The sequence below is a fragment of the Macrobrachium nipponense genome, chromosome 21, assembly GCF_015104395.2.
Source record: "Macrobrachium nipponense isolate FS-2020 chromosome 21, ASM1510439v2, whole genome shotgun sequence".
NCBI lineage: Eukaryota > Metazoa > Arthropoda > Malacostraca > Decapoda > Palaemonidae > Macrobrachium > Macrobrachium nipponense.
Genome location: NC_087212.1, coordinates 35,743,938 through 35,769,687, shown reverse-complemented (window position 1 = coordinate 35,769,687; position 25,750 = coordinate 35,743,938). Strand labels below are relative to the sequence as shown.

General features: G+C 38.6%; 1 protein-coding gene across 1 annotated transcript in view; it reads left to right on the top strand.

Annotated features, from left to right (window-relative positions):
* The window catches only part of LOC135197920 (SWI/SNF-related matrix-associated actin-dependent regulator of chromatin subfamily A-like protein 1), a 119,086-nt gene that overhangs the window by 91,281 nt on the left and 2,055 nt on the right, over window positions 1–25,750 (top strand). Inside the window, exons 6-12 of the mRNA XM_064225163.1 lie at window positions 1,343–1,520; window positions 8,595–8,761; window positions 11,561–11,725; window positions 13,270–13,428; window positions 13,778–13,885; window positions 14,095–14,269; window positions 14,701–14,889. Coding sequence (XP_064081233.1) covers window positions 1,343–1,520; window positions 8,595–8,761; window positions 11,561–11,725; window positions 13,270–13,428; window positions 13,778–13,885; window positions 14,095–14,269; window positions 14,701–14,889 — 1,141 coding nt within the window. The remainder of the gene's footprint in view (window positions 1–1,342; window positions 1,521–8,594; window positions 8,762–11,560; window positions 11,726–13,269; window positions 13,429–13,777; window positions 13,886–14,094; window positions 14,270–14,700; window positions 14,890–25,750) is intronic.

Genomic DNA, 25,750 nt, shown 5'->3' with positions numbered 1-25,750 from the left:
TTTATTAAATGTATTGCATGTACTCATTTCAAATAATTATTAAGTAACCATTAACTATAATAAACAAACAAAAAAAAAAGCTTCCAAACTTCTGTTTACATCCAGCACTTACGAGTATCGAACGATAGCCAAGCAATCACTTTTCCTAGTACACAGTAAGCCATAAATTTTCATTATCTCTCTTCAACTACTGAAACTACCAAACAGTATAATAACCATTCATTTCTATTCTTTATTCTATCTTTACCTAATGTTTTTTTTTATTAAATGTATTGCATGAATAAGTTTTTCAATTTACAGCATCCTTTTAACAATAGAATACTTAAAGCACAAGGGGTAGATGCTGACCAATAGGAGAGCAGGATCTTATGGGGTGACTAGCATCAGGAACCAATGGGAGAGAGGGAGGATGGTGGCGAGTTTACTCAGTTGGCGGCGCAGGAGTTTTAAAATTGTTCTCGGTGGTCCGGGCGAATCTCGGGACTTTACAGCAACAACCTTTCATAATTTGAGCAATTTTCGTATGTAGAGCCGTAAAATTTTTCGTATTTGCTTTCGTATCTCGAGTTTTTCGTAAGTTGAGCCTTTCGTATGTTGAGGTACCACTGTATATATATATATATATATATCTATATATATATATATATCTATATATATATATAGATATAATATATATATATATATATATATCTATATATATATATATAATATATTATATATAGTATATAGTATCGTAATTTGTATCACTGCTAATGAGGTTTGGAATGGATAATCTTGTGTTTATGTTTTCTCTTGTGAGAAAAACACATGAGTTAATGCATTATTTAACCTTCAATTACTGATAAACCACTGTGCAGAAAACTTACAAAACACCAACCACTTCATTTATGTCCATTGAAGAAAGAAGCAGTACTGACACCCAACACAGAACTACATCTCTAACCTTATCCAGTGATGCAAGCACATTCTTTGTGTTTGTCTTGAATGTCAAGAAAAGCCACTTATACAACTTTCACTAATGTTTTCCTCAGCTGAAGAGGACCTTAGGGAAGGTTGAAAGCTCCTGTTCTGTTTACTTACTTAAATTTTGTTGTATAAAGTGGCTTTTTCTTAACCATTCAAACCCCTATCTTGCAGGCAATATGTACCATGGCTCCCGGATATTGAGGCATTTTGTGCCAACACTTCTCCAGCAATAAAGCCCAGCCTCCCTTGTTTTCTTCCCCTCATAACTTCCCAATGACAGTATTATAGTTGTCAACATCATATTGTCCTTCAACTCATCTAACACATATATAGAGGTTAATTTTGCAGATCAGATAAATTTAGACTCTTTTTACAGGTATTCTTGGGTAAGCTCGATTGAACGATGGATATCTACGGTAGAGAGGTACAACATTACTGTCCTCAATACAGGTAAAGATCATATAGATGATGCCCAGGTGGTCATCACCAGTTACGACCTTCTGTCTCGTAGGAAACAGGAATTACTTGATCGTAATTTCCAAGTTGTTGTCATGGTAAGCGGCAGTTGATTTTTAATTATTTTAACTCTTAATTGCATAAGAATCTTTATAGGTTACTTGCATTATTATTTATATGTATGTACTGTTTGGATATTTTTATCTAAAGAAAAAATACATATAAGCAAGCATAGATTTATGTAAACACCTTATTTGTATTTTTATACTATGGAAGGGATTATTTGCAAGGCTGTATTAGAAAACAGACTAGACTGTTTTTTTTATCAGACACTGAATATTAGAAAACACTAAGGTATTGTTTTTTTAAGTTTCTGTTAAGATTTATGCACAGTGTCAATGGCATATCATGATTATAGCATAAAGCTCACTAGCATGTAGTTCAATAGATAAAAATGGTATGAGGTAGAGGTTCTTCAGTACTAAATGATAATGAGTAACATATTTGCACTTTTGTAAAATACTCTGCTTACAGTGTTGAATGTGATAAACATATATTTCTGTGTCAACTTTGTCACTATGTTGATTTATGTGGTGTGAATTTTTAACCAAGTTGAATGAAAAATAATCAAAGTTTGTCTCCTTAAGTCATACTGTAATTGTTTAGCAGCTTGATCAGAATTTTTTTTTTCCTCCAGTATTCTGTGAACTATTCTGATGCATTTTTGACAGTTCAGGTGAAAATATTCAGTAATGTATGTATATTCTCAATAGGCTGGAGAAAGAAATTGATAAAAAGTTTAAGAGTAAGCTGGTTATGGAAAAGGTCAGAGTTTTAGAGATAAGTATTTGTGTTAAGACATATTGCATAGCAGTGTATTGAATTAAAATATTCCTTTATGATGGCTTTGTGTTTGTTGCGAGAAGGCACTGGACAGCATCCACAGACCAATACATGTACTATGAAAAGCCTTACATCACTGTGCCATTCCTGTTAAATGTGTAAAGCTAATAGAAATTTATTCATGAATTAGGTACAAATTTTATTTGTAGGGAGTCTTTTCAAGTGAAAAGTGTGTTCTTAGATAGGAGAGGGTTTAGATTTGAATAACGATAGCAACTTCACACTTGGAACATGTAGATGGTGCTTTTTTAATTAGGAAATTACAAAAGCTTCATATATAGGTGAGATAATGCTGAAAGGAAGATGGAGATGATGTGGCCATGTCCTTTGCCCAATAATTGTAGAATAGTAGATGATGGTGTCAGCTGGGCTCCTCTAGGCATCAGAAAATCAGGTGAAGATGAGTGGAAAATTGTAGAAGATAAAGCAGGAATGACATGAGTGGCAGAATTTCTTATACGCCCTGTGTATCACACAAAGCTAAATATCCATTACATGTATAGGGATGGTCATGTTAGACTGCCAGTCAACTGAGTTTGGAATGGCATACAATGTAAGCAAAAGCAAGTGGTCACCTTAATGAGTATGGCCTGGAAATTAGTCCAGGCACTTTTTTTAAATACACCTAAGCCAGTTCCTTTATAGTGCACAACAGGGTGAAATAAAAGAAAGGTACAGTGGAAACCCCCCCTCCCCCAGTATTCACATTCTCTGCACGTGCATATTCGCGGATTCCTCTTCGGAACATAACTATCCATTATTCATGAGAAATTCATGTATTTGCAGTATTTTTCTCTGAGAAATATCCACAAATTCATGGTTTTTTTTTTTTTTTTTTTTTATCCATTTCACCATAAAATGCACTTTTCATGATAAAACTATTTAACCCTCTTACGCCAACTGGACGTATTTTACGTCGACATTTTTTGTCTCCCGTGTGCCGACTGGACGTATTTTACGTCGACTTACAAAAGTTTTTTTTTTAAATTCGTGGAAAAATACCTATAGGCCTACCAGCCTAAAACTTTTGAATCACGCGCCTTGGGGGATGCTGGGAGTTCACAGATCAAGTGTTTTGTTTACAATCGTTACGCAGGCGCGCAAGCGCGAATTTCTTTCTTGCCGCACTAAAAAGTATCTGTGACACATCTTGGAAATTATTTCGTCACTTTGACATAATTTTTCTACCATTGTAAATTAGCCGTTACATGAAGTATTATATATGAAAATGTGCGCATTTTTATGTAGAATACAACATTAAAATACTCATGATTGTAGCTTTTATCAGTTTTGAGATATTATCATATAAATAACGATAATTGCCAAAATTTCAACCTTTGGTCAACTTTGACTCTACCGAAATGGTCGAAAAACGCAATTGTAAGCTAAAACGCTTATATTCTAGTAATATTCAATCATTTACCTTAATTTTGCAACTAATTGGAAGTCTCTAGCACAATATTTCGATTTATGGTGAATTTATGAAAAAGCTTTTTCCTTACGTCCGCGCGGTAACTCTCCCCAAAAAAATCATACATGCGATTGTGGTAATGTTTGCACCATTTTAAAATTAGCCGTTATATAAATTTTTATATATGGAAATGTGCGCAATTTCATGCACAATACAATTAAAAACAACCCATGGTTGTAGCTTTTATCAGTTTTGAGATATTTTCATATAAATATCGATAATTGCCAAAATTTCAACCTTCGGTCAACTTTGACTCTACCGAAATGGTCAAAAAACGCAATTGTAAGCTAAAACGCTTATATTCTAGTAATATTCAAGCATTTACCTTCATTTTGCAACAAATTGGAAGTCTCTAGCACAATATTTCGATTTATGGTGAATTTATGAAAAAAATAACATTTTCTTTACGTCCGCGCGGTAACTCTTCCGAAAAAATCATACGTGCGATTGTGGTAATGTTTGCACCATTTTAAATTAGCCGTTACATAAAGTTTTATATATGAAAATGTTCACAATTTCATGTAGAATACAAAAAAATAATTGAAGGTTGTAGCTTTTCTCATTTTTGAAATATTTGCATATAAATCACGATAAATAGAAAAAAAAACACGTTCGGTCAACTTTGACTCTACCGAAATGGTCGAAAAACGCAATTGTAAGCTAAAACTCTTACAGTCTAGTAATATTCAGTCATTTATCTTCATCTTGAAACAAATTCGAAGTCTTTAGCAAAATATTTAGATTTATGGTGAATTTTAAAAAAAATCTTTCCTTCCCTCCGCGCGCGGATTCTCCGCCACAAATCTCCGAAATACGTACGTCCCATTCTCGGAATATTTGCTCCATTTCATATTAGGCATTTCATAGAGTTTTATATATGAAAATGTGCGCAATTTTATGTAGAATAAAACGAAAAATATTTGAAGGTTGTAGCTTTTCCTATTTCCGAAATAATTGCATATAAAAAATATATACATAAAAAAATTCGACATTCGGTCAACTTTAACTCGTCAGATATGGTCGAAAACTGCAATTGTAAGCTAATACTCTTACAGTATAGTAATATTCAATCATTTGTCTTCATTTTGAAAGAAATTGGAAGTCTCTAGGACAATATTTAGATTTATGGTGAATTTTTGAACAAAAATATTTGTTTACGTCCGCGTGTTACGAATTCATGCATTATTTTGTGATAATATTTTCTCTATGTTGCTTTTATCGTTTTACAATGTGTTTATACCAAAATGATCGCAATTTAGTGTACATTACAAAAAAAAAGTAACTTGTTACCTTTAACCGTTTTGCGCATAGCGCAATTTGAATACAATTATATATGAAATTTCGTTTTTGCGCTATCATATATCGCATTATTTATATATGATAATGATAATTTTTTTCATTTCTGATGGTTGCATACTAAACTTCAGGCAATGACAAAAAAAGGAGCCAAAAATGAACTCTTAATCTTGAAAACTAAGCACGCTGTGATTTTTTGAAAAAAATATTTTTTCCGCTTCCACGCTCACTCCGAAACCCCCCTCCGGCACACGGGAGACAATTTTTTATTTACCGCTCCGGCGTAAGAGCGTTAAAAAACCAGGTACAGGTGGCCCTCGGTTAGCGGCAGGGGTTCTGTTTCTGGCCTCCAACGCTAAGCGATTTTAAACCCTACAGCCGCCACACACCTTCTTTTGAAATACTAGACCAGTTAACAGTGCCCTAAACCAGTCAAACGGCGCCATAATCCCGCAATGGCCCAATAAGTAAAATTATATTTATGTAGTATAGTACAGTACATTATAGTATTATAAATACTGTAAAGTGAAAAAAGCCTAGCTTTAATCCTTTGGGTATCTAGAGTATGTAAAGATATAATAAGGTTTTATACAGTGTACAGGTAGCTGTAGTGTTCAAGTTATGATAATTCGTCTTACGATAATTTGATTTTATGATAGACCAAATTACAATAGCCTAACTTTATCCCATCTTCTAGTTATATAAGTTCAAAAAGAGCAAAAGAGAATGATGAAAGTATGGTTTTAACGTTATACTCGTTGTGTAGACGTGTACAGCCATGAACAGCCGAACAAGAAACAACTTTTTTTTTCTAAGTACGTACAACCGAATTAGATAACAACATCCGTTTGGCTTGTATGTCAATCATCATACTATATTACACTATTACCGTAGTTGTTATAAATGACGTTGAGATATCTTAATGTAATAACTTTATTCGCTATAGATCAAAGATCAATATATATCAAAGATCAATTGGGAAATATACTGTTAAATTTAAACCTAGTTATAGCTGTAGCTGAGAAAGCTGTTCAAGCTTCTAATGACCATTATCGTGCATCAGCAACAAGGATAAAACTCCAGTAAACGTATGCCATCAAACACAACAGTAGATAAAATCGAGGTAAAAGCATTTTAATAAAAATTACTGTGCTTGAAAAAACACATTTTACTGTTGGTTTCACGCCGATATAAGATAAAAAATAATGTAAAGTTCGTATTATGATGATATAAAGGAAAATTGAGAACTGAATCACAATTTTTTTACTCAATAAACATGCCGCCAACGTAATCTGTTAACAAAAAAAATCAGTTCACAATCACAATGAGACATATTCAAGTCATATTTCCACCTAAAAACACGTCGTATAAGGAAAAATAACCTTGTCTCATATAAGTCAAGTATCTAGATATTTGTTTATGATAACTAGAAGCAAGAAAATTTGCTCAGAATTGCGTTAAATATGGCGAAACAAACTCATATTCGCCATCAGCTGATTTCCAAACCAAAACATTGGCCGCTCCGCGGAATACTGGCTTAGATTTATCGTAGTATTTTATAATACAATAATATGAGAATACATACAATATTATTGGATTCAGTGAAGTACGTAATGTATAACTTTTTAAAAGATTTATGGAAAAAATGCATATTTACTTTTTCTTCCGTGCTTATCTTAATTTTCATCACTATGCCATCTACGTAGCAGCGGCATCTCAAGCTCGTACGGTCGTACCTCAGTTTTTTGCTCAAGTAACAAAGCAAAAAATCGACCAAGTTGCAAAGTTATATTTTGTACTTTTATCCCATGGAATAACAAACAAATTGCAGTGTTGCAAAATTGAATGTATACTTGAGTTGTCTTTTAACATCAATTTATGCAACAATTGTGAATATAATTTGTTTTAAAAACATGATTCCATAATATAAATTATTTTATTATTCAGGTGCGACTGAACAACCTGTTGTCTTCATCATGTGAAGAGCTGTTACAAAGACTTCAAATGGACATGCGTATTGCCTCTGTATCATATTTATGTACAAAAATATAAAAAAATACCCTGTAATACATTTTTCATATACATTTTAAACATAAATGCATGAAAACTTATAACAAAAAGCTGAAGTTTCATTATAACAAAAAGCTGAAATTTCATTAACAAAATGAGTTATTATTAGCTCCCAAATTAATAAAAAATAACTGTGAAGTCTCTGTAAATGCATTTTTCGGAACAACTGCGGACAAGAACAAACATGAAAAAGTATCCTCTGATAACGTGGAGCGCAGTTACAAAAGCTATAGATAATGTATTTTCATACATATTTTAAACATAAAAGCATGAACAGTTATAAAATCGACACATTGATCACTAAATTTGTACTTTTTTTAACTATATTTTCGGAAGAGCGGCAGGCAGAGGGTCACAAGAACGAAACTGAAAAAACATCCTCTTTGATAGTAAAGGGCAGTTTCAAAAGCTGCCTTTGTATCATATTTCTGTGCAGAAATAAAAATACCCTATACATAATACATTTTCATACACATTTTAAACATAAAAGATTGAACATTTATAAATCAACACATCCATAGCTAAATTTGCACTTATTTAACTCTGCATTTTCGGCATAGAATAGCGTCAGAGGCATATATTTTACCCTAACACCTATGTAATAACTCAATAAAATTTTTTAATGTCATTTGCATAACCTTTATGGTCTGAACGGTATTCCTACAAATGTATATACTCATTAGACATAACGGCGCTAGCAGCGCTGTTAACCGAAAATTGTGCCGTAGAAATACCTTAAAATACCTTATTTTTTAATTAATATTTTTTACGACAGCCGTAAAACTGATTCACCGCTAAGCGATTGCGCTGTTAGCCGCGGGCCACCTGTATAAACATTTTTAGTGGGTTTTTCTTGACTTTTAATGATCAGTATAGGCAGTTTTAAGCATTTTGATAGGGGTTTCAACTATTTGCGGATTCTAGCTGTTCGTGGGGGTGTCTGGTACACATCTCCCATGCATACGGGGAGGAACACTGTAATCCTTATTCACCTTTAAAATTTATCAAGCAAAGACCAAAAGGCAACTTTGCTAGTACCATGATATGCCAGGTGTGCTGCTTGTTCACAAGGTAGCCAAAACACCATAGGCAATGGAGGACCTAATTAGTCTAAATAGCCACATTAATGTTTTGAAAGTATAAAAATTGTATACTATATACACATGGTCACATGACATAACCTAAATAAAATTTTAGCTATTTAGTGCAAATTAAGCTCTCAGTAGTTGTCCCACTTTCTTTATGAGTGAAAGTATTTCTCCAGATCTGTAAAGGCTCCTACTTTGAAAACTGACTTAATTTTTTATTGCAGCTTAGTTAAGGATGAATTATAGATATTTTAGATTATATGTGTTCTTTTTATCACAAAGTATTTTTGTGGTTTTTTTGGGCCTCGGTAGTTTTTCATAACATTTAATCTACCTTTTTCTAGGATGAATCTCATATGTTGAAGAGCTTCAAGACAGCGAGATACAAAGCTGCTGCTCCTATAATGAAACAGTGTAAACGTCTCATTTTGTTGAGTGGTACACCAGCACTTTCTAGGCCATCAGAACTTTACACTCAGATTAATGGCATAGACCCAAGCATTTTTCCCCGGTAATTGATGTGTGTTGCTTTCTCTTGCTATGTTAATTTTACAAATTCATTTTAAGGATTGCCAGCATTACTTGCCAGTATACAGTTGGTTAACATTTTTATGGTTTGGGAATAGTGGATTAAAGAGTTTGTCTTGACTCAACGAGCTTTGATAATTGTGAGCTAATTTTATTACTGTTATTCTTCAAAATTATTATTGCTTGGATCTCTGTAAAGTAACCAAAGTTTTGTTGCATAGGAACCAAGGTTTTTTTTTAACAGAAATTCATGTTTTTCTACAAACCCATTAATCATAAACAGCCTTACTCTAGGTGAAATGGAGCCAGTCACATCAACTTGAAAGATCGTGACAGGAGAAAAGCCCAAATTTACAAGTGTGAACAAGTCTCCACCATCCTGAGAGGTAACATAACTTTCATTTGTGCAGATTTCATCAGGAAGAGTGATGGGAATAGAGGAGGCCACTGAAGATTATGATTTATAAGTTTATAGAAAAAGTTCATGGTAAAACAAAGTTTGTTCTTACAGTTTATGATTAATATGTTTGAAAATTACAAGCTGTTAATCATAAATCTCCTGAATCAGAATTTAGGGAAGGACAATGCAAATGAGCCTCTGAAGTCTGTTGAGCTAGCAGTAATCTCTGATGGTTGGAACTTTCATGAGTAAACTAACAATTGACAGTCAAGCCAGCTGTGACCTCTGATGGTTGGAGCTTTCATAAGTAAACTAGAGTTGTAATGAAAACAACCCAAGATGGTACAATAACCAAAAGCAAGAGGAAACACACGACTGTAAGAGAGTATGTGGGATGAAATCATGACAAGTATGAGGATGAATGACCCAGATCCCTCCAGACTGATGGTATATGACCCTTCATGACTGTAGGTCAAATAGATAAACATCAAGAGATATATAAAATGCTAAAGTGCATGCTGTAAAATTGTATTCAAACTCTAGGGATGAGAAGACCACTTAGACCTCATGGGCCTTGATCTTGATATGTTGGGAGATTCCTCTGAAATATCTAAATAAGCCTATGAAATAGCCTGCTGCAGCACATAGGAAAAGAAATTAAGCACAGGATGATTTTACCAACTCATGAAGTCTTTCTGTAATTGAAGAACAGGAAGAAGTTTATCTCTGTGTCCTTCTCCCAGACTCTGCCAAAGTACCGATTTCCAATAGATATGAGGTTTGGCCTTAGATTTGGGAACAATTGAAAGAACTGCTGAGGATCAGCAGCTGGAATTAGGTCATGGAGCTCACTGATATAATTATAGGAGGCCAGAAAGATCAGAAACACACTTGAGGGTCAAATCAGTAAGAATGCACCCAGTAGGGGTTCATAAGGGAGACCTAGTGGAGCTGTGCAGCATCAAATTTAAGTCTCAACTTGGAGGTTTAAAACAAGCCTGCAAAATAGACCAACTGAAATTACAAAATGATCAGATATTTTTCTTTTGTTCCCAGCCTAATCCATACAGGAAAAAGACTGAAGAAGGCATGGAGCAATTACTTTTATACTATGAAACTGGTGGAAGTAGGGTTGCTTTAAAAGCAGTCTGAGGAAAATCCATGATGAAAGCTAGGATGTCTCTGAACCCTTCAGATATGAATTTTGTTACTGTATTTCAAAAAAGTGAAAAAACAATTACTCACAGCAACAACATGAAATTACTGAAATAAGGCAGAGATACAGAGACAAAACCTGTAAAATGAAGAAAATTAAATGAATATTGAAAGATGATTGAAAATATATGGAAAAAGCACAGCTCATGACAACGCTGCATTAATCCTTGGAATCACAGCAGCACTTCTACTTCAACAGTCACATGAGAATGAGAAGGGTCACCTTGTGGGACGATGGTAGCCTGGCTCGCCACTCACCCATGAGCAATTGGACTTTATTTTTAAAGATCTTCCCAGTTGGTGTGAATGGATGTCTTTCACATGGAGTATTGGTATTTATGATTAATGAGTTAGTAACAGAGTTAAAGCAGAAACTGCATTTTTGAGTGTTGCCCCAGAAAAAAATTCATAGTTAAACACTCAGAAATTAAGAACAATGACTTCTGTATTACCTGCTTTATAAGTAATGTTTTCAATTCAGGACAACCTGAGTTGGCTCTTGACCTGGGTTTAAAAGCCACATGAGGTCTGGATTTTACAGTAGTGCATCATAATGATTGTAGTTGTATAAAACAATGTCCCTAGATCACTAAGTCAGATTTGTAGACTTGAAGATTAGTTCAGTTTACAGTGCTGAATCAAACTCACTCCTGAAGCTATTGATATATTTTGATGTAGTTATTATTGTCTCCATGAGCATTTATAGTATGTTCTATAATAGTTTGAGAATACAAACTGTTAATTCGGGATATCTTTTTGGAGTCAATTTTTTACCAGGAGGTTTGGTTTAGCTGCCCCATATAATGGTGTTGAAATTTGTATGCACTAGTAACTTTTAATGGTGATGAGAAGACTGCACACTAAAAGGCATTCTAGATGACTGCCAATATGTGTACTGGATTCTCCTTCAGTCCTACCTTTGTGCCTTTTAGTTTTCATGTATGTATTCCCTTTGATTTCCCCCAACCTATCTTTTAAACTTCTCTAACCAAATCATGCTACAGATTTCAACAGTTCTAGCTAGCTTCTTTTCAGTCTAGAGATGTGACTTAGCAGTTCGTTAAATATTTGAACTTCTTATTAGTGCTAATCATATGTGTATAACTAAGTATTTTTTTATTACAGAAGAGATTCTTTCATATTTCTGTTTTGTTATTAATCAACCAGGTTTCAAGACTTTGGCATTCGTTATTGTAATGGAAAACAGCTGCCTTGGGGTTGGGATTTCAATGGCTCAAGCAATATGGAAGAATTGCAGATTATTTTGCAAGCCAGGCTTATGATCCGCAGACTCAAATCAGAAGTTTTAAGTCAGCTTCCTTCCAAACAAAGGTACTCTTCATTTTTATATATTTCTAGGTAGTATTTTCTGTCATTACTGTGTAAATATATATTACATATTATGTTTTCTCAATATAGAAAAGTGAAAAAACTTCAAGTGAGGGAGGGGTGAAAGAGTAGAATAATCTGGATATCAAAGTTGTTTATTTTTATCAGTGAACAGAAGAGTCTGGGCCCCCTTTTCTGACTCAGTGGTACTGACCTTTAATGGTGTTATCAGGCATTATTCTTGGGTTGCCAAGCCCTCAAAATATCATACATAGTGTATTGTCAATTATTGTAAAAAAATATATATATATAATAATGAAAAAAAATACACCCACACTTCTGACATCTAATCCTTACTTGAATCTGGGTAACACCAATAATTATTATATTTCAAACTGGTCCTAAACAAGACCAAATATATTGTTTGATTTTTTAATTATATTTTAGAAAATTATAATAAACACCAAGGCTTGTGAGTCAAGCATGATTGGGAACTATAATCATGTGTGTTTCGTAAGCAAGAAGTTAGGCTCACCAAATTTACCCTTTCAATAACCTCAAATTATCTATCAATGTTAAAAAGGGCATTGTTGCATAGTAAGTTTATCAAACAAGAAAAAATAGTACGGCAATTACTGTGTAGCTTAGTGATCTACTCCTAACTTCTTGCCTTTCAAGAGGCCTACTGGCTCTCAATTGAAACAGATTTAAGCTTACCCATTAAAATTTTTGTAAGGAACTACAACTTTTCTCTGGGTCTTAAAACTCAGTACTTAACTTGATTGGTGTAATGATGCTCAAAAAATGCCTAGTCAAACATGATTTCTTGAGCACAACCTGGGGATAAATGAACTTTTGGACACACTGGAGTGTAATGAGGAAGATGGCCGACATAAGCTGTCGTCACATCTGTGCAAGTGGGACATAAAGAGAGCTCAGGCAGTAGTTGTAGGACAGGAGATAGATCTCTCCTTTCTTGAGTCCTCTATATTATAGCCCTATCACTTACCAACAAGCACTATTCTGGCTGAGCCCAACAATAACAGAATTCTTTGTAATTGGTTGGTCTGTCTTGTGGAGGCACTGGGGGGACCATGAGTGTAACTCCTTTAAGGATGAGCAGCAGCTGTGTTATAAAAAATATGTAGTATTATAAATTTTAATATTGTAATGACCACCAATTATTGCTCCACAGCAACAATTTTATATGTACTATACCATACTTAGTAATTTTACTGTAATATCCAGAACATTTTCATATGCACACAAATATAGTTAAAGGCAAAGATAACATAATTTGCATGATATTCCATAACCAGATTAAAATGGAACAAACTAATTCAGTGTTAATTAAAATGAAAAGTTCATCTTATAATTTTAATACATAATGAACTTAACCACCTAGGTTACCTGTAATGGATTCTGAAAACTTATTAAATTTAGCTGTACAAAATCATATATAAATAGTTCTGCTAAGTTTTTTATGTTGCATATTCAGTAGTATAATGATAGGTTTTTTCTCAGCAAGTATTTTGTTTGTGTCTTAGGATGATGGTAATGTTGGACCCAAGCTTGATCAAAACCAACAGCAGAGCCATGGAAGAAGCTGCAAAGAATTTAGGCCTGAAACTTAAGGGTGTTGAAAAGCATGGTGCCTTACTTGAGTTTTTTTCTCAGTCAGCTATTGCCAAGTTGAAAGCTGTGAGGTAAGAAGGACATTTATTACTAGTTAAGGATTGAGATTAGTTGTAAGTGATTACTCTTTATGTACTTCAGTTTACTTAAAAATGTATACATTATGTATATATTTACGGTAGATATTAAACTGTAAATTTTATATTCTTTAATTGGAAAGAATCTAAGATGTTTATTTTCCCATGTTCTTCAAAAACTGATACTATTCATCATTGAGAATCTATTTCCTCTCTAGTTATTAATGAGAGTTCTCAACTGCAGGATGTTTTGTTTATTTTTCATGGTACCTTGTACTGTCATAGTAATAACAATTTTAATGTGAGATGAAAATGTACTTCATGAAATTTTTCTAATCCTCAGTGAATATGTCAAGGAACTACTTGAAGGAGAAAGTAAGTTTATTGTCTTTGCCCACCATCGGCCCATGATGGACAAGCTTTGTGAAACATGTGAAGGTGTTGGTGTGCAGTAAGTAAATTTATATTATCTCCATGATTTTATGAAAGCAGTAGTGTTTATATTAAATTCTACAATGAAAAATATGAAGTTAGCTATAAAAGCATTTTTGAAGTATAAGTTTAAATTCTTTTTGTGAGAATTTTTCTAAACCATTTTGCCTTCACACTTCCATACTTACTTGGGTTAAGACTTATTTACAACAGAGATAATTTTTACAGATATATACGAATTGATGGTAGAACAAGTGGTGATGCAAGACAACAACTCGTAAATAAGTTTCAAACCAATGACAATGTTAAGGTTGCAGTTCTTTCCATCACAGCTGCAAATGCTGGAATTACATTAACAGCAGCACAACTGGTAGTCTTTGCTGAGGTGTTTTGGAATCCTGGGGTAAGAGGCCTTTCAGTAGCATGAGCTTGTAAATATATGAAAAATCAGTCATTCTCTTTCCTAATATAGGTACAGTTAAGGGAACATCAGTAGCAAATTGACTATAAATTGTCAAGATTCATGCATAAGTTATATGGTATAATAAGCATTACCTCTATGCACCTCTCACCATCAACAGAGCATCCTTTAATTGTTTCCAGAGCTTAGCCTGGGCTTTTTTTTTTTTTTCCAAAAATAACTTCAGCAGCAAGACAGCATTCTTTAATAATGCTGGACACTTTTTTTTTTTTTTCCAAATACAGTCATTTAGGTTTTATATTGACTTAGTATTAAAGTATACTGTAATCCCTATGATAAAGAGTTGATTTAAATTTTTATAGTTAAATATACAAAGAAGGGATATACAGGAAACTTATCCTGGTATATTACAGATTTTAGTGCAAGCAGAGGATCGCGCTCATAGAATTGGTCAACAAGATTCGGTGACTGTACAGTACTTGGTGGCAAAAGGGACGGTGGATGACCACATTTGGCCACTAGTCCAGTCAAAGTTAGAAGTACTTAGCAAAGCTGGTTTAAGCAAGGATTCCTGTTTGTCAGGGGAAGCTACATATCAGAAGGTAATTAAAGAAATTATATTCTTCATTTTGTACATGTTCTTTAACTCTTAATGGACGGACATGCTCACATGAGTGGACAACAGTCACTCATGGCGAGTAACATTATGCAGCACCATCGATTTTGGGGGAATCAGGCGGGAAAGAGGTGCCATTACTTTTGCAGCCCATAAATTCACTAATGGTAACTTTTAGACTGGCTAAAATCAAGTGGACGGTTCATGAGAGTTAGTTGTGATCTTGACTTCAAGGGAAGATGCACTACAACTCTGTCTACCATGACATCTTTTTATAAATTTGCTCATAAATATACCAAGGGGTTGCTGTTGGTTTTAGTTCTTGTCTTTTATGATAGTATGTCAGTTATAAATGTAATATTGCAAAGAAATATTAGAAAAGACATGTATAAATCCAAAAAAGTTACTGCATCTTTGTTTTGTACATGAACTTTCCTGCCAGATATATACTTAGCTTACGTCTCTGACGTCACGACAGAATTCAAAACTCGCGGCAAATGCGACAGGTAGGTCAGGTGATCTACCCCACCCGCCGCTGGGTGGCAGGTGTCTGAACCAATCCCCCTTTCCAGTCATAATTTTTCTGTCGCCGGTGTTGACTACATCTGTTGTCGATACCTTTCGATTTTGAATTATTACTCGTTTTCGCCCTGGATTGTTTCAACGGACTTTTGGTGAAGTACCTGCTCCTTGGCTTGGCATTTGCGATTTGTGGACCGTTTTTGGATTATTCTTTTGATTATTCTTGGAATTTCATTATGTCTGATTTGGAAATTAAGAAATCAACTATGTTCAGAGTTTGTTCTGTTACCGATTGTAAGGTGAGGCTACCGAAAGCTGCGGTAGACCCTCACACAGTATGCATGAGGTGTAGGGGGAATGACTGCTCATTTATTAACCCTTGTAATGAATGTGGTAGAGAAGGACAAGGTTAGGAAAGCTTCATCTAGGAGTTCTAGTAGGTCTCGCGCTAGCGAGTTTGAAGTTGATAACCCTGTTGTAGACGTAGCGCCTTTACCAGTTTCAGCCCCTGCTTCCTGCACCGAACCCGAAGATGCGCCTTCGGAGGTGGACACTATGAGAGCCACTATTCGCAGCATGGAGCTGAAAATTAAAGTGCTAGAAGGTAAGAGTGATAGCAATTTGTGCAGTGATCCCAGTGCAGTGGAGGGTGCGTCTGATCGGCTCCCTAATGCTTCTAGGCCTAGACCTCTTCCAGACTCCCAGACCCAGTGGAGGAGGAAAGTCGAAAGCCGCAGGAAGGTTAGGGAGAACCCCCACCGGTCAGGCGTCCCCTCGGTAGCGCCTGATGTTCGATCCCAGGCTACCTTGGATCGCGCCAAGAGAGAAGTCTTACGGCAATGCTTCTCGTCTTCGCCTTCTCCTTCGCCCAAACGTGGTTGGAGCTCCTCGGAAGCTTCTCGGCCGTCGAAGAGAGCCTGGCAGGCTTCTTCCGCGCTCCCCTCCAGCCCTGAAGTTTTTTCGGAAAATCCTGGATTGGATGTCAAGAAACCGAGGATTTCTTTGGAGTTTCGCTCTCCTAGTAAGGATCGAGCTGCGTCTCCCGTGAAGGACTTTGTTAAGTCTCCTACACGTGTGTTGGCTAGTCTGCAGGCGCAGATTACGGCTCTGGCTGACTCCTTGATTGTGAATGCTGGTCGTAGGAAGGACGTCTCGCTCCCGGTAAAGAAGTCCAGGCGCTCTTCTCCAGGCTTACGCTATTCGTCAGTAACTGCCCTCTCTCCAGGAGTGGATCGTAGTACGAGGCGCTCTCCTGCGGACATCGTTTCTCCGTCGGACAAGGGGCATGCTTCCCGTAGACGAGCCTCTCCTGACAGGCGCTCGTCTCGAGACAGGATCTCTCCCGCTGGCAGACGCCAGGAGCCTGGTAGGCGTTTTTCTCATGGTAGCCGCTCTCCTTCAGGCTTTCGCTCTCCTGTGACCAGACGCCCTTTGGTAGACAGGCGCTCTTCTCCTGTCAGCCGCCCTTCGCTTAGCAGGCACCAAGAGCCTGTAGGCGCTCTTCTCCTTCAAGGCGCTCTCTCCCGATTTTCGCTCTCCTCGAGTTAGGCGCAGGGAATCTGTCAGACGCTTCTCGCCTGGTAGGCGCTCGTCACCAGAGATTCGCTCTCCTCGCAGCAGGCGCCAAGAGCCTGATAATCGCTTCCCGCAGGACAGGCGCTCTTCGCCAGGCAGCCGCTCTCCTTTAGACAGGCGCCAGGAGCCTGATAGACGCTTTTCGCCTAATAGGCGCTCTTCGCCTAATAGGCGCTCTTCGCCTAATAGGCGCTCTTCGCCTGATAGGCGCTCTTCGCCAGATTTTCGCCCTGCGTTCGTTAGGCGCCAAGAGCCTAGAATGCGCCCTCATCCTGACAAGAAGGAGTTTTCAGGCAGAAGCTCAACGGAAGTTATAACTTCCCCGGTTAGATGTCAGAGGTTTCTTCCAGACATTCTTCCAAGGATGGACTCTCGGCTGAGGACAAGACAGCCTTTCATCGTAAGGATCGTGAAGGATCTTCGGCGGAAGAAGAACAGGATCCCTCGGAAGAAGAAATTCCTAAGGATTCCTCCGTTTCTTCATACAAGCGGTTGACGGACCTGTGCTTCAGGAATTTGGAAGACGCCCTTTCTCCTGTCGCCCCGCCCTCGCCTCTTTCGTTATTTTCGACTTCGAAAACTTCGAAGGTTTCATCCTGTCATGATGAAGCCTGCAATATCCATGAAGAAGGCGCTTAGAGGTTTTGGTGAGTGGCTTCTTTCGAAGGAAGAGAAAGGGAAGACGGTGTTCTCTTTCCCTCCTTCTAAGCTTACTGGGAAACTAGGATTCTGGTATGAATCGGGAGAACCCTTGGGCCTCGTTCTTCCATCCTCGGCAGACTCGGACTTCTCTTCACTGGTGGATTCCTCTCGACGCTCTGCCCTCATGTCTGCTAAGACGACATGGGGGATGAATGAGCTTGACCACCTGTTGAAGGGAATGTTCCGAGTCCTGGAGGTGTTTAACTTCCTAGACTGGTCTTTGGGCGTTTTGGCCAAGAAGACGCAGACCCCGGATTCCATTTCTCCTGAGGATCTTATCAGTGTTCTCACGTGTATGGACAAGGCAGTGAGGGATGGATCGAGTGAAATAGCTTCACTTTTCGGAGCGGGAGTGATCAAGAAGAGATCTGTGTACTGTTCGTTCCTGACGAAATCAGTATCGCATGCTCAGAGAGCCTCTCTCCTGTATTCTCAGCTCTCTCCTCAACTCTTCCCTAAGAAGATCGTTCAGGATGTTTCTTGTGCCCTTTCAGCTAAGGCTACACAGGACATGCTAGCCCAGTCTACCAGGAAGCCTCACTCTTCTTTCCAAGCTAAAACCAAGAGAGAGACTCCAGTTAGGCAGGAGCCCTTTCGAGGAGTCCCTCCTGCCAGAGCTTCTTCCTCTAGAGGATCTAGACCCACTAAACGAGGGAAGACCTTCTCTAGATCCATCAGAGGGAAGAAGTAGGATTCAAGTCCTCCAGACATCAGTGGGTGCCAGACTTCTGAAGTTTGCCGACGTCTGGGCCCCCCGAAAGGGGCGGACAACTGGTCACTCTCGATTGTCCGCAAAGGCTACCTCATTCCCTTCTTATCAAGACCTCCGTTGACGACGACTCCGAGGGAGTTGGTAGCCAAGTACAAGGACCCCATCATGAATCAAGCCCTCTCTCTAGCAGTAGATCTTATGCTGGAGAAGGAGGCGATAGAACTAGTGAAAGATCCTCATTCTGCGGGTTTTTACAACAGACTGTTCCTAGTTCCCAAGAGCTCAGGAGGATGGAGACCGGTTCTGGATGTAAGCGCCCTGAATGTCTTCGTAGAAAAAAGGAAGTTCGCCATGGAGACAACTTCTTCAGTGTTGGCGGCTCTTCGTCCAGGGGACTGGATGGTGTCCCTAGATCTTCAGGACGCTTACTTCCATGTGCCTATCCATCCTTCTTCACGGAAGTTTCTAAGATTCATGATGGGAGGGAAGATCTTCCAATTCAGGGCCTTGTGCTTCGGCCTTTCGACAGCCCCTCAAGTTTTCACGGGTTTAATGAAGAATGTAGCGCAGTGGCTACATTTGGAGGGAGTGAGGCTGTCTCTCTATCTAGACGATTGGCTGATCAGAGCAAGCTCACAAGAAAGATGTCTGGAGGACCTACAAAAGACACTGACTTTAGCAAGTTCGTTGGGGCTTCTGGTGAACTTCCAGAAGTCACAATTAATCCCCAGTCAAGAGCTGATTATATCTGGGGATTCGGATGGTTTCTCCGGATTTTCGGGCATATCCGTCACCAGAGAGGATTGCTCGTTGCCAAGAGAAACTAACGACCTTCCTAGAGAAAGATGCATGCACAGCGAGGGAGTGGATGAGTCTGTTGGGGACACTTTCCTCGCTGGAGCAATTCGTTTCTCTAGGAAGGTTGCATCTCAGACCTCTCCAATTCTTCCTTTACCGGAACTGGAGGTGTCTCTCTCTAGACCTGGAATTCTCCTTCAGGATATCAAAAGGAATCAAGAAGGACCTTCTGTGGTGGACAGATCCTCTCCGATTTGCAGAAGGTCTGTCTCTGTACATGCCAAACCCGAACCAAGTATTGTTTTCCGACGCGTCGGAGACGGGTTGGGGTGCGACCCTAGGGTCAAGAGAAATGTCAGGCACCTGGGAGGGGGAACAGGTGTCCTGGCACATCAACAACAAAGAGTTGATGGCAGTGTGGTTGGCGTTAAAAGCCTTCGAGCCCCACGTCCGAAATGCTATAGTTCAGGTCAACTCGGACAACACCACAGCCTTGGCTTACATAAGAAAGCAGGGGGGGACACACTCTTTCTCCCTGTACGAAACAGCGAAGGACTTGCTGTTGTGGTCTCAGGCAAGGAAGATTGTTCTCCTCACCAGGTTCGTACAGGGAGAAAGGAATGTCAGAGCCGATCTCCTGAGCAGGAGGAATCAAGTGCTCCCCTCGGAGTGGACTCTGCACTCAGAAGTTTGCCAGGACCTGTGGAGGTTATGGGGCAGACCTCTTATCGACCTTTTTGCGACAGCAAAGAACAAGAGAATAGACCTCTACTGCTCCCCGATCTCGGACCCAGGAGCAGTGTCAGTCGATGCTTTCCTCCTAGACTGGCGAGGTCTGGACGTCTATGCTTTTCCTCCATTCAAGATTCTGAGTCAAACACTCAGAAAGTTTGCGGCCTCGGAAGCGACAAGGATGACGCTGGTAGCTCCATTCTGGCCGGCCCAAGATTGGTTCACAGAGGTACTGGAATGGCTAGTGGACTTTCCAAGAGCTCTTCCACAAAGAGTAGATCTGCTCAGACAACCCCACTTCGACAGGTATCACAGAAACCTCCCCGCTCTCAATCTGACTGGCTTTCGACTGTCAAAAGTCTTGTCAGAGCGAAGGGGTTTTCAGCTAAGGCAGCGAAGGCTATCGCATCAGCTAGAAGGCCCTCTACCCTTAGGGTCTACCAGTCGAAGTGGGACGTCTTTCGCCGTTGGTGCAGAAACCAGAAGCTTTCCTCTTCCAGTACCTCTGTGACCCAAATCGCAGATTTCCTGGTTTTTCTCAGGGAAAAATGTGGTCTTGCAGTTTCGACCATCAAAGGATATCGGAGCATGTTAGCAGCTGTGTTTAGGCACAGGAATTTAGATATCTCCAACAACAAAGATCTACATGATCTGCTAAGATCTTTTGAAACTTGCAAGGAACCCTCGTCTCAAATTCCGAGCTGGAACCTGGACGTGGTTCTTCGTTTCCTGAGGTCCTCGAAGTTCGAACCTCCCAGTCATCTTCTTTCAAGGATCTTACGAAGAAGGCTCTGTTTCTTTTGGCTTTAGCATCTGCCAAAAGAGTTAGTGAGCTTCATGCTCTAGAAGGAAGGGTAGGTTTCAAAGGAGATTCCGTGATTTGTTCCTTCCTTCCTTCTTTTCTAGCTAAGAACGAGAACCCCTCAAATCCTTGGCCAAGGAGTTTTGAGGTTCCAGGCTTAGCTCCCCTGGTAGGGGAAGAGCCAGAAAGAACTCTTTGCCCTGTGAGGACTTTAGATACTACCTCCAGAGGAAGAAGTCTCTTAAGGGCATTAAGGACAGACTTTGGTGCTCTGTTAAGGATCCCAGTAGACCATTGTCTAAAAATGCTTTGTCCTTCTTTATTAGAAGCCTCGTGAAGGAAGCACATTTGGCTTGCGGTGAGGATCACTTCAAGCTTTTGAAAGTCAAGGCTCACGAGGTAAGAGCCATTGCGACGTCCTTGGCTTTCAACAAGAAAATATGTCACTCCAGAATCTGATGAAAGCAACATTCTGGAGATGCAATTCAGTATTCACGAACCACTACCTTAGAGACGTCAAGATTACTTACGAGAAGTGCTTCGCGTTAGGCCCGTATGTATCGGCGGATTCGGTGCTGGGGCAGGGAGCTGAAGCATATCCTTTGTAAATTTTTTCCCCTATTGTTTGTGTTGTGTTTTTATGGTTGTTTGAAAGAGGATGCGGGTAGGCATCTCTTTCTATTCGTATTGCTAACATTTAGAATGGTTAGGTGATCTGTTCGTGCTAGAGCTCCCTGCATTGGTAGTGGTCAGGCTCTGTCATTTAAGAGGGCGAATCCCCATTGACATGATCCGACTTGGATTCTACTGAGTAAGTGGATATCTAAATCCCATTCGGTAGACCCCAAAGAGTCTTTTCAGCTGTAGGTCACGCCCTCGCTGTAGCTCTTCAGGCTTTGCAGACTAATAGACAGTAACTATGAAGTCTTCAGCCTTATCAGGTAAGAACCAAGGTTGTTAGTATCCTACAACAGATGTTGTTTCCCCTTTTTCCTTGTTACCTCTGTCTTTTTCCCTCCACCAAGGGTGTCAATCAGCTAAGTATATATCTGGCAGGAAAGTTCATGTACAAAAATGATATTGTTATTTTACAATAAAGTTTTGTACATACTTACCTGGCAGATATATACGATTGATGGCCCTCCCAGCCTCCCCTCAGGAGACAGGTGGAAGAAAAATTATGACTGGAAAGGGGGATTGGTTCAGACACCTGCCACCCAGCGGCGGGTGGGGTAGATCACCTGACCTACCTGTCGCATTTGCCGCGAGTTTTGAATTCTGTCGTGACGTCAGAGACGTAAGCTAAGTATATATCTGCCAGGTAAGTATGTACAAAACTTTATTGTAAAATAACAATATCATTTCTCTGTAAATTTACGTACATTTTTTACAACAAATATTCTCTGAATTTCTTACCAATTTTATTTCTAAACCATTTTTATATTGTCTGCGCTGTTATTATAATTTAACATAATATAATAAGAGTATTTATTAGAAAAGACATGTTTTAGTATGATAATTTAAGGTATTTATGTATATTTTTGTTTGAACACTCAAATGAAGCAGTGAAGTGTTAAAATAGGCAGTTATAAGCATTCTAATTTAAGGGGTACTGGGCATTTGGCAGTTATAAGTCAGTTATATGCATATTTAGAGGACATTTTTGCATTTATGCAGTAGGTTGTGGAACCTATTTCAGCACAAAAGTGGGTAGTACTGCATGTGGTTTCATGTGAACCCTGTAAGTCCAAACATGTGACTATTTCCTTATTTAACGAATCTTCACCTCTGTAGTAGTGTTTAGGATACAAGTGTAGACAGAGACATGGTCAACTACTAGCTACTTTATTATCACAGAATTCTGACAAGACATTGGTTTCCATGAGCGGAAAAGAAGTTTAAGACATTTAAGACATTAGCACAAAATGGGCATAATTTTATGATCAGTTGTCTCCCCTCATGCCTGAAAAATACCTAATAATTCTTTGTCCAACATGAGAAGAGTTTTCTAATGCATATGACTGGAAAGTGTGACATGTACTTTCGTGGTTGATTTTTGTATTCTTGTACAAATAAATATAGTCAACCCTTGCCTATTTGCTTTTTCAGATTTGCGAACTCACCAATGTGCGGATTTTTCTATGGAACATATACGTATACACATTATTCATGGCAAATTCTCCTATTTGCAGTATTTTTCATAGAGAAATATTCATTAGTTGCTGTATTTAAATATAATTTTTATGACAATGCATTTTTTGTTATAAAACTATTCAAATACATACTCAGATATCAGTATAATTTAGAGGGGTTTTTTTGGGTTTGAATTGTCAAAACAAGCATTGTAAGGAATTTTTGTAGACCCTGAAAATACATAAAAATCACTGATTCAGCTGTCAGTCATCGATTTGTGATGTCTGGGGAAACCTGACGGTCTACGGGGGTTCCTGTGTTTTTTATGGCGAGTGCCTGGAGGGTCTTATTGTACTTTCCCCCAAAAAGAACTAGGAAAGATGAATCATCCTCCAGAATCTATAGTGTTTTTAGTTTGTCCCAAAGGGAGTTATGATTGCTGTCTTTTCTATGTCTTCTTTTGCTACCAGGACTTAGTGGTATCTCTTGAGAAGATAAATTTTTGTGAATATTCTTGCTTCTTCGAGTTGATTAGGTAGTTACATTTGCGGTATCAGGTAGTGGGGTACCTGTCTAGTACTGTTTAACATAAGGTGCCAGTAGTCATCACTGGACCGCCATGTGCTGTCTGCTTCAGGCACCATATGGAGGGTAGATGCCCATGGGCTGTAGGCTTTCTGGCAGATTCCTGCCAGTTCCATATCATGGAATATTTGTTTTGCGTGAGCTAGTTTTGGGGCCCTTGGTGATGATACGTTGGACGTGGTGTTTTGTAGGACCTGGGAGGTCATGCTGGAGGTCGTCCATGAACACATCAGGAAATTCCAGAGGGAAGCTTGAGATTTCTGGCCCTGGCGTGGAGTTTGTTGTTGTCTTTGGAGTGATGGGGGGCTATAAGGGCGTCTCTCTGAACAAGCTGTTGTCTGGATTCATCTACCAGCATGCTGTGTGCCATGCATGCGACAGTGATGTCTGCTGTGATGAATGTCCAACTGTATGGCTTGTTGTTGAATGTTACTTTCATGCCTCTGGTAAAATAAATGTTTATTGGGGTGTTGTTGGCCATAGACAAATGGAAAGCGTTGGTTTTAGCTGTTCATTCAGGTTGGCTGGGACAAATGACTTGCGTGCACCCACATCGAAGAGGAATTGTGTCAGACATCTCATCAGTGATATTGAAACACAGTGTTTTTGCCTTTTCCTGTAGTAGTTGGTTGAGCTGCTGCTTTGCCCCTACTACAAGTTATTCTATAGCATAGAGTGTTGTTCATATTTTTGAGCTTTTCTCCTGAATCTCCAGTGGAGATTCAGGAGATCCAGTGGAGATTTGGTTGTTCTTCTTTTTTGATCCTCTTGTTTATGTCACTTGTCAGGCTGTTTTCTAATTTGGCAGTTGTTTGTTTTCCCTTTTGTAATTTTGGGCGTGGTGGGGAAATCTGGTTCAATGTTTGTCTCTCATCACTTTGAGGTTGTGGTTGTGTGGTGGTGGCTGCTACTGTGGTTGAGTGGGCTTAGCTGATGTCTGAGCCAGACAAACTGCATCTACCATTTTTAGAAATTCCTCAAGGGGCTTGGTGGATGTGTTGGGAATTGCAGCGTAAGGAGGATTTTGTGCACTAAGTCCAGCATCGGCTCTGGTGGGCTGTCTGTGGTAGGGATTGTTTTTAGTCGTCAGAGTTGCTTGTAGATATGCAAGAGTCATTGATTTCCTATTGCCACTCCTACATTGTCTAGGTATTTTCTAGCTCTGAGGGCTGGGGGCATGCTTGAAGGATGACCTTTAAAGTCTCATATGTGACGGTGGTGTCTTGCTTGGCTAACCACGCTGCTATTTGTTCAAAGACATTGTTGGCTAGAAATTTGAGGATGGCGGCAGCTTTTTGTGATGACAACATGGTCTTTTTTGACTCAAGGATCATGTCTGTCCTAAAGAACCTGGCCTCTGGGCTGTGTGTCGTGAAAGAGGGCATACGGACAGATGCAGTTGTGTAGTGTTGTTGGGAGAACTGGCAGGATCGGTCATCTTGGTAGTCACTAATTTGGGATGTGAGTGTAGACTAGAGATATGGTCAATTACTAATTGCTTTATTATCACAAAATTCTTACAAGACATTGGTTTCTGAGAGCAGTAGTGTAGGACATTTTAACAAGAAGGGCATAACTTCATGATCAGTAGTGCTCTTACACCTAAAAAAATACCTAATAATTCTTTGTCCAACATGAGAAAAGTTTTCTAATGCATCTGATTCAAAAGCTTGACATGTTATACATTCGTAGTTGATTATTGTTTTACAAATAAAATACTGTAGTTCCTGAAAATAATAAAAATCACTGATTCAGCTGTCAGTCATTGATTTTTTTTTTCTGGGGAAACCTGACATTCTATGGGGGTTGTGTTATGTTGTTTTGGATGGTGAGCGCCGGGAGTGTTTTACAAGTGTTTACTTTTACGTATAAAGTTTACACATGGAATTCAATGTTTTAATAAAAGTTAATGTAATGGTGGCCAAGAATCCCATTTTTCAGTGGTCTGCAGCTACTTGTATATATTCATAATAAATGTTGTTTATTCCTTCAAGCCCATCCATCTAATTTCTTTGCCGGTGGGCACTAATAAGTGCATGTAAATCAATAGTTTGTACTTAGTACTGAAGTTATTTTTTAAATTTCCAGTGTTTTTAAAAGTAAATCTTGTTTATTTTCCTTTACATGACACTCGTGGATTTTTTTTTATTATCATTTAGGTATTTGACCCCTTCAGTTTAAATCTCCATGGTTTTAGCCTACATTTACCAGTTGAAATGTACTACATAATGAATTATTCTTGTCCAAATCAATATTTCTTAAATAGTAGTAAAACTATAGTTGCGA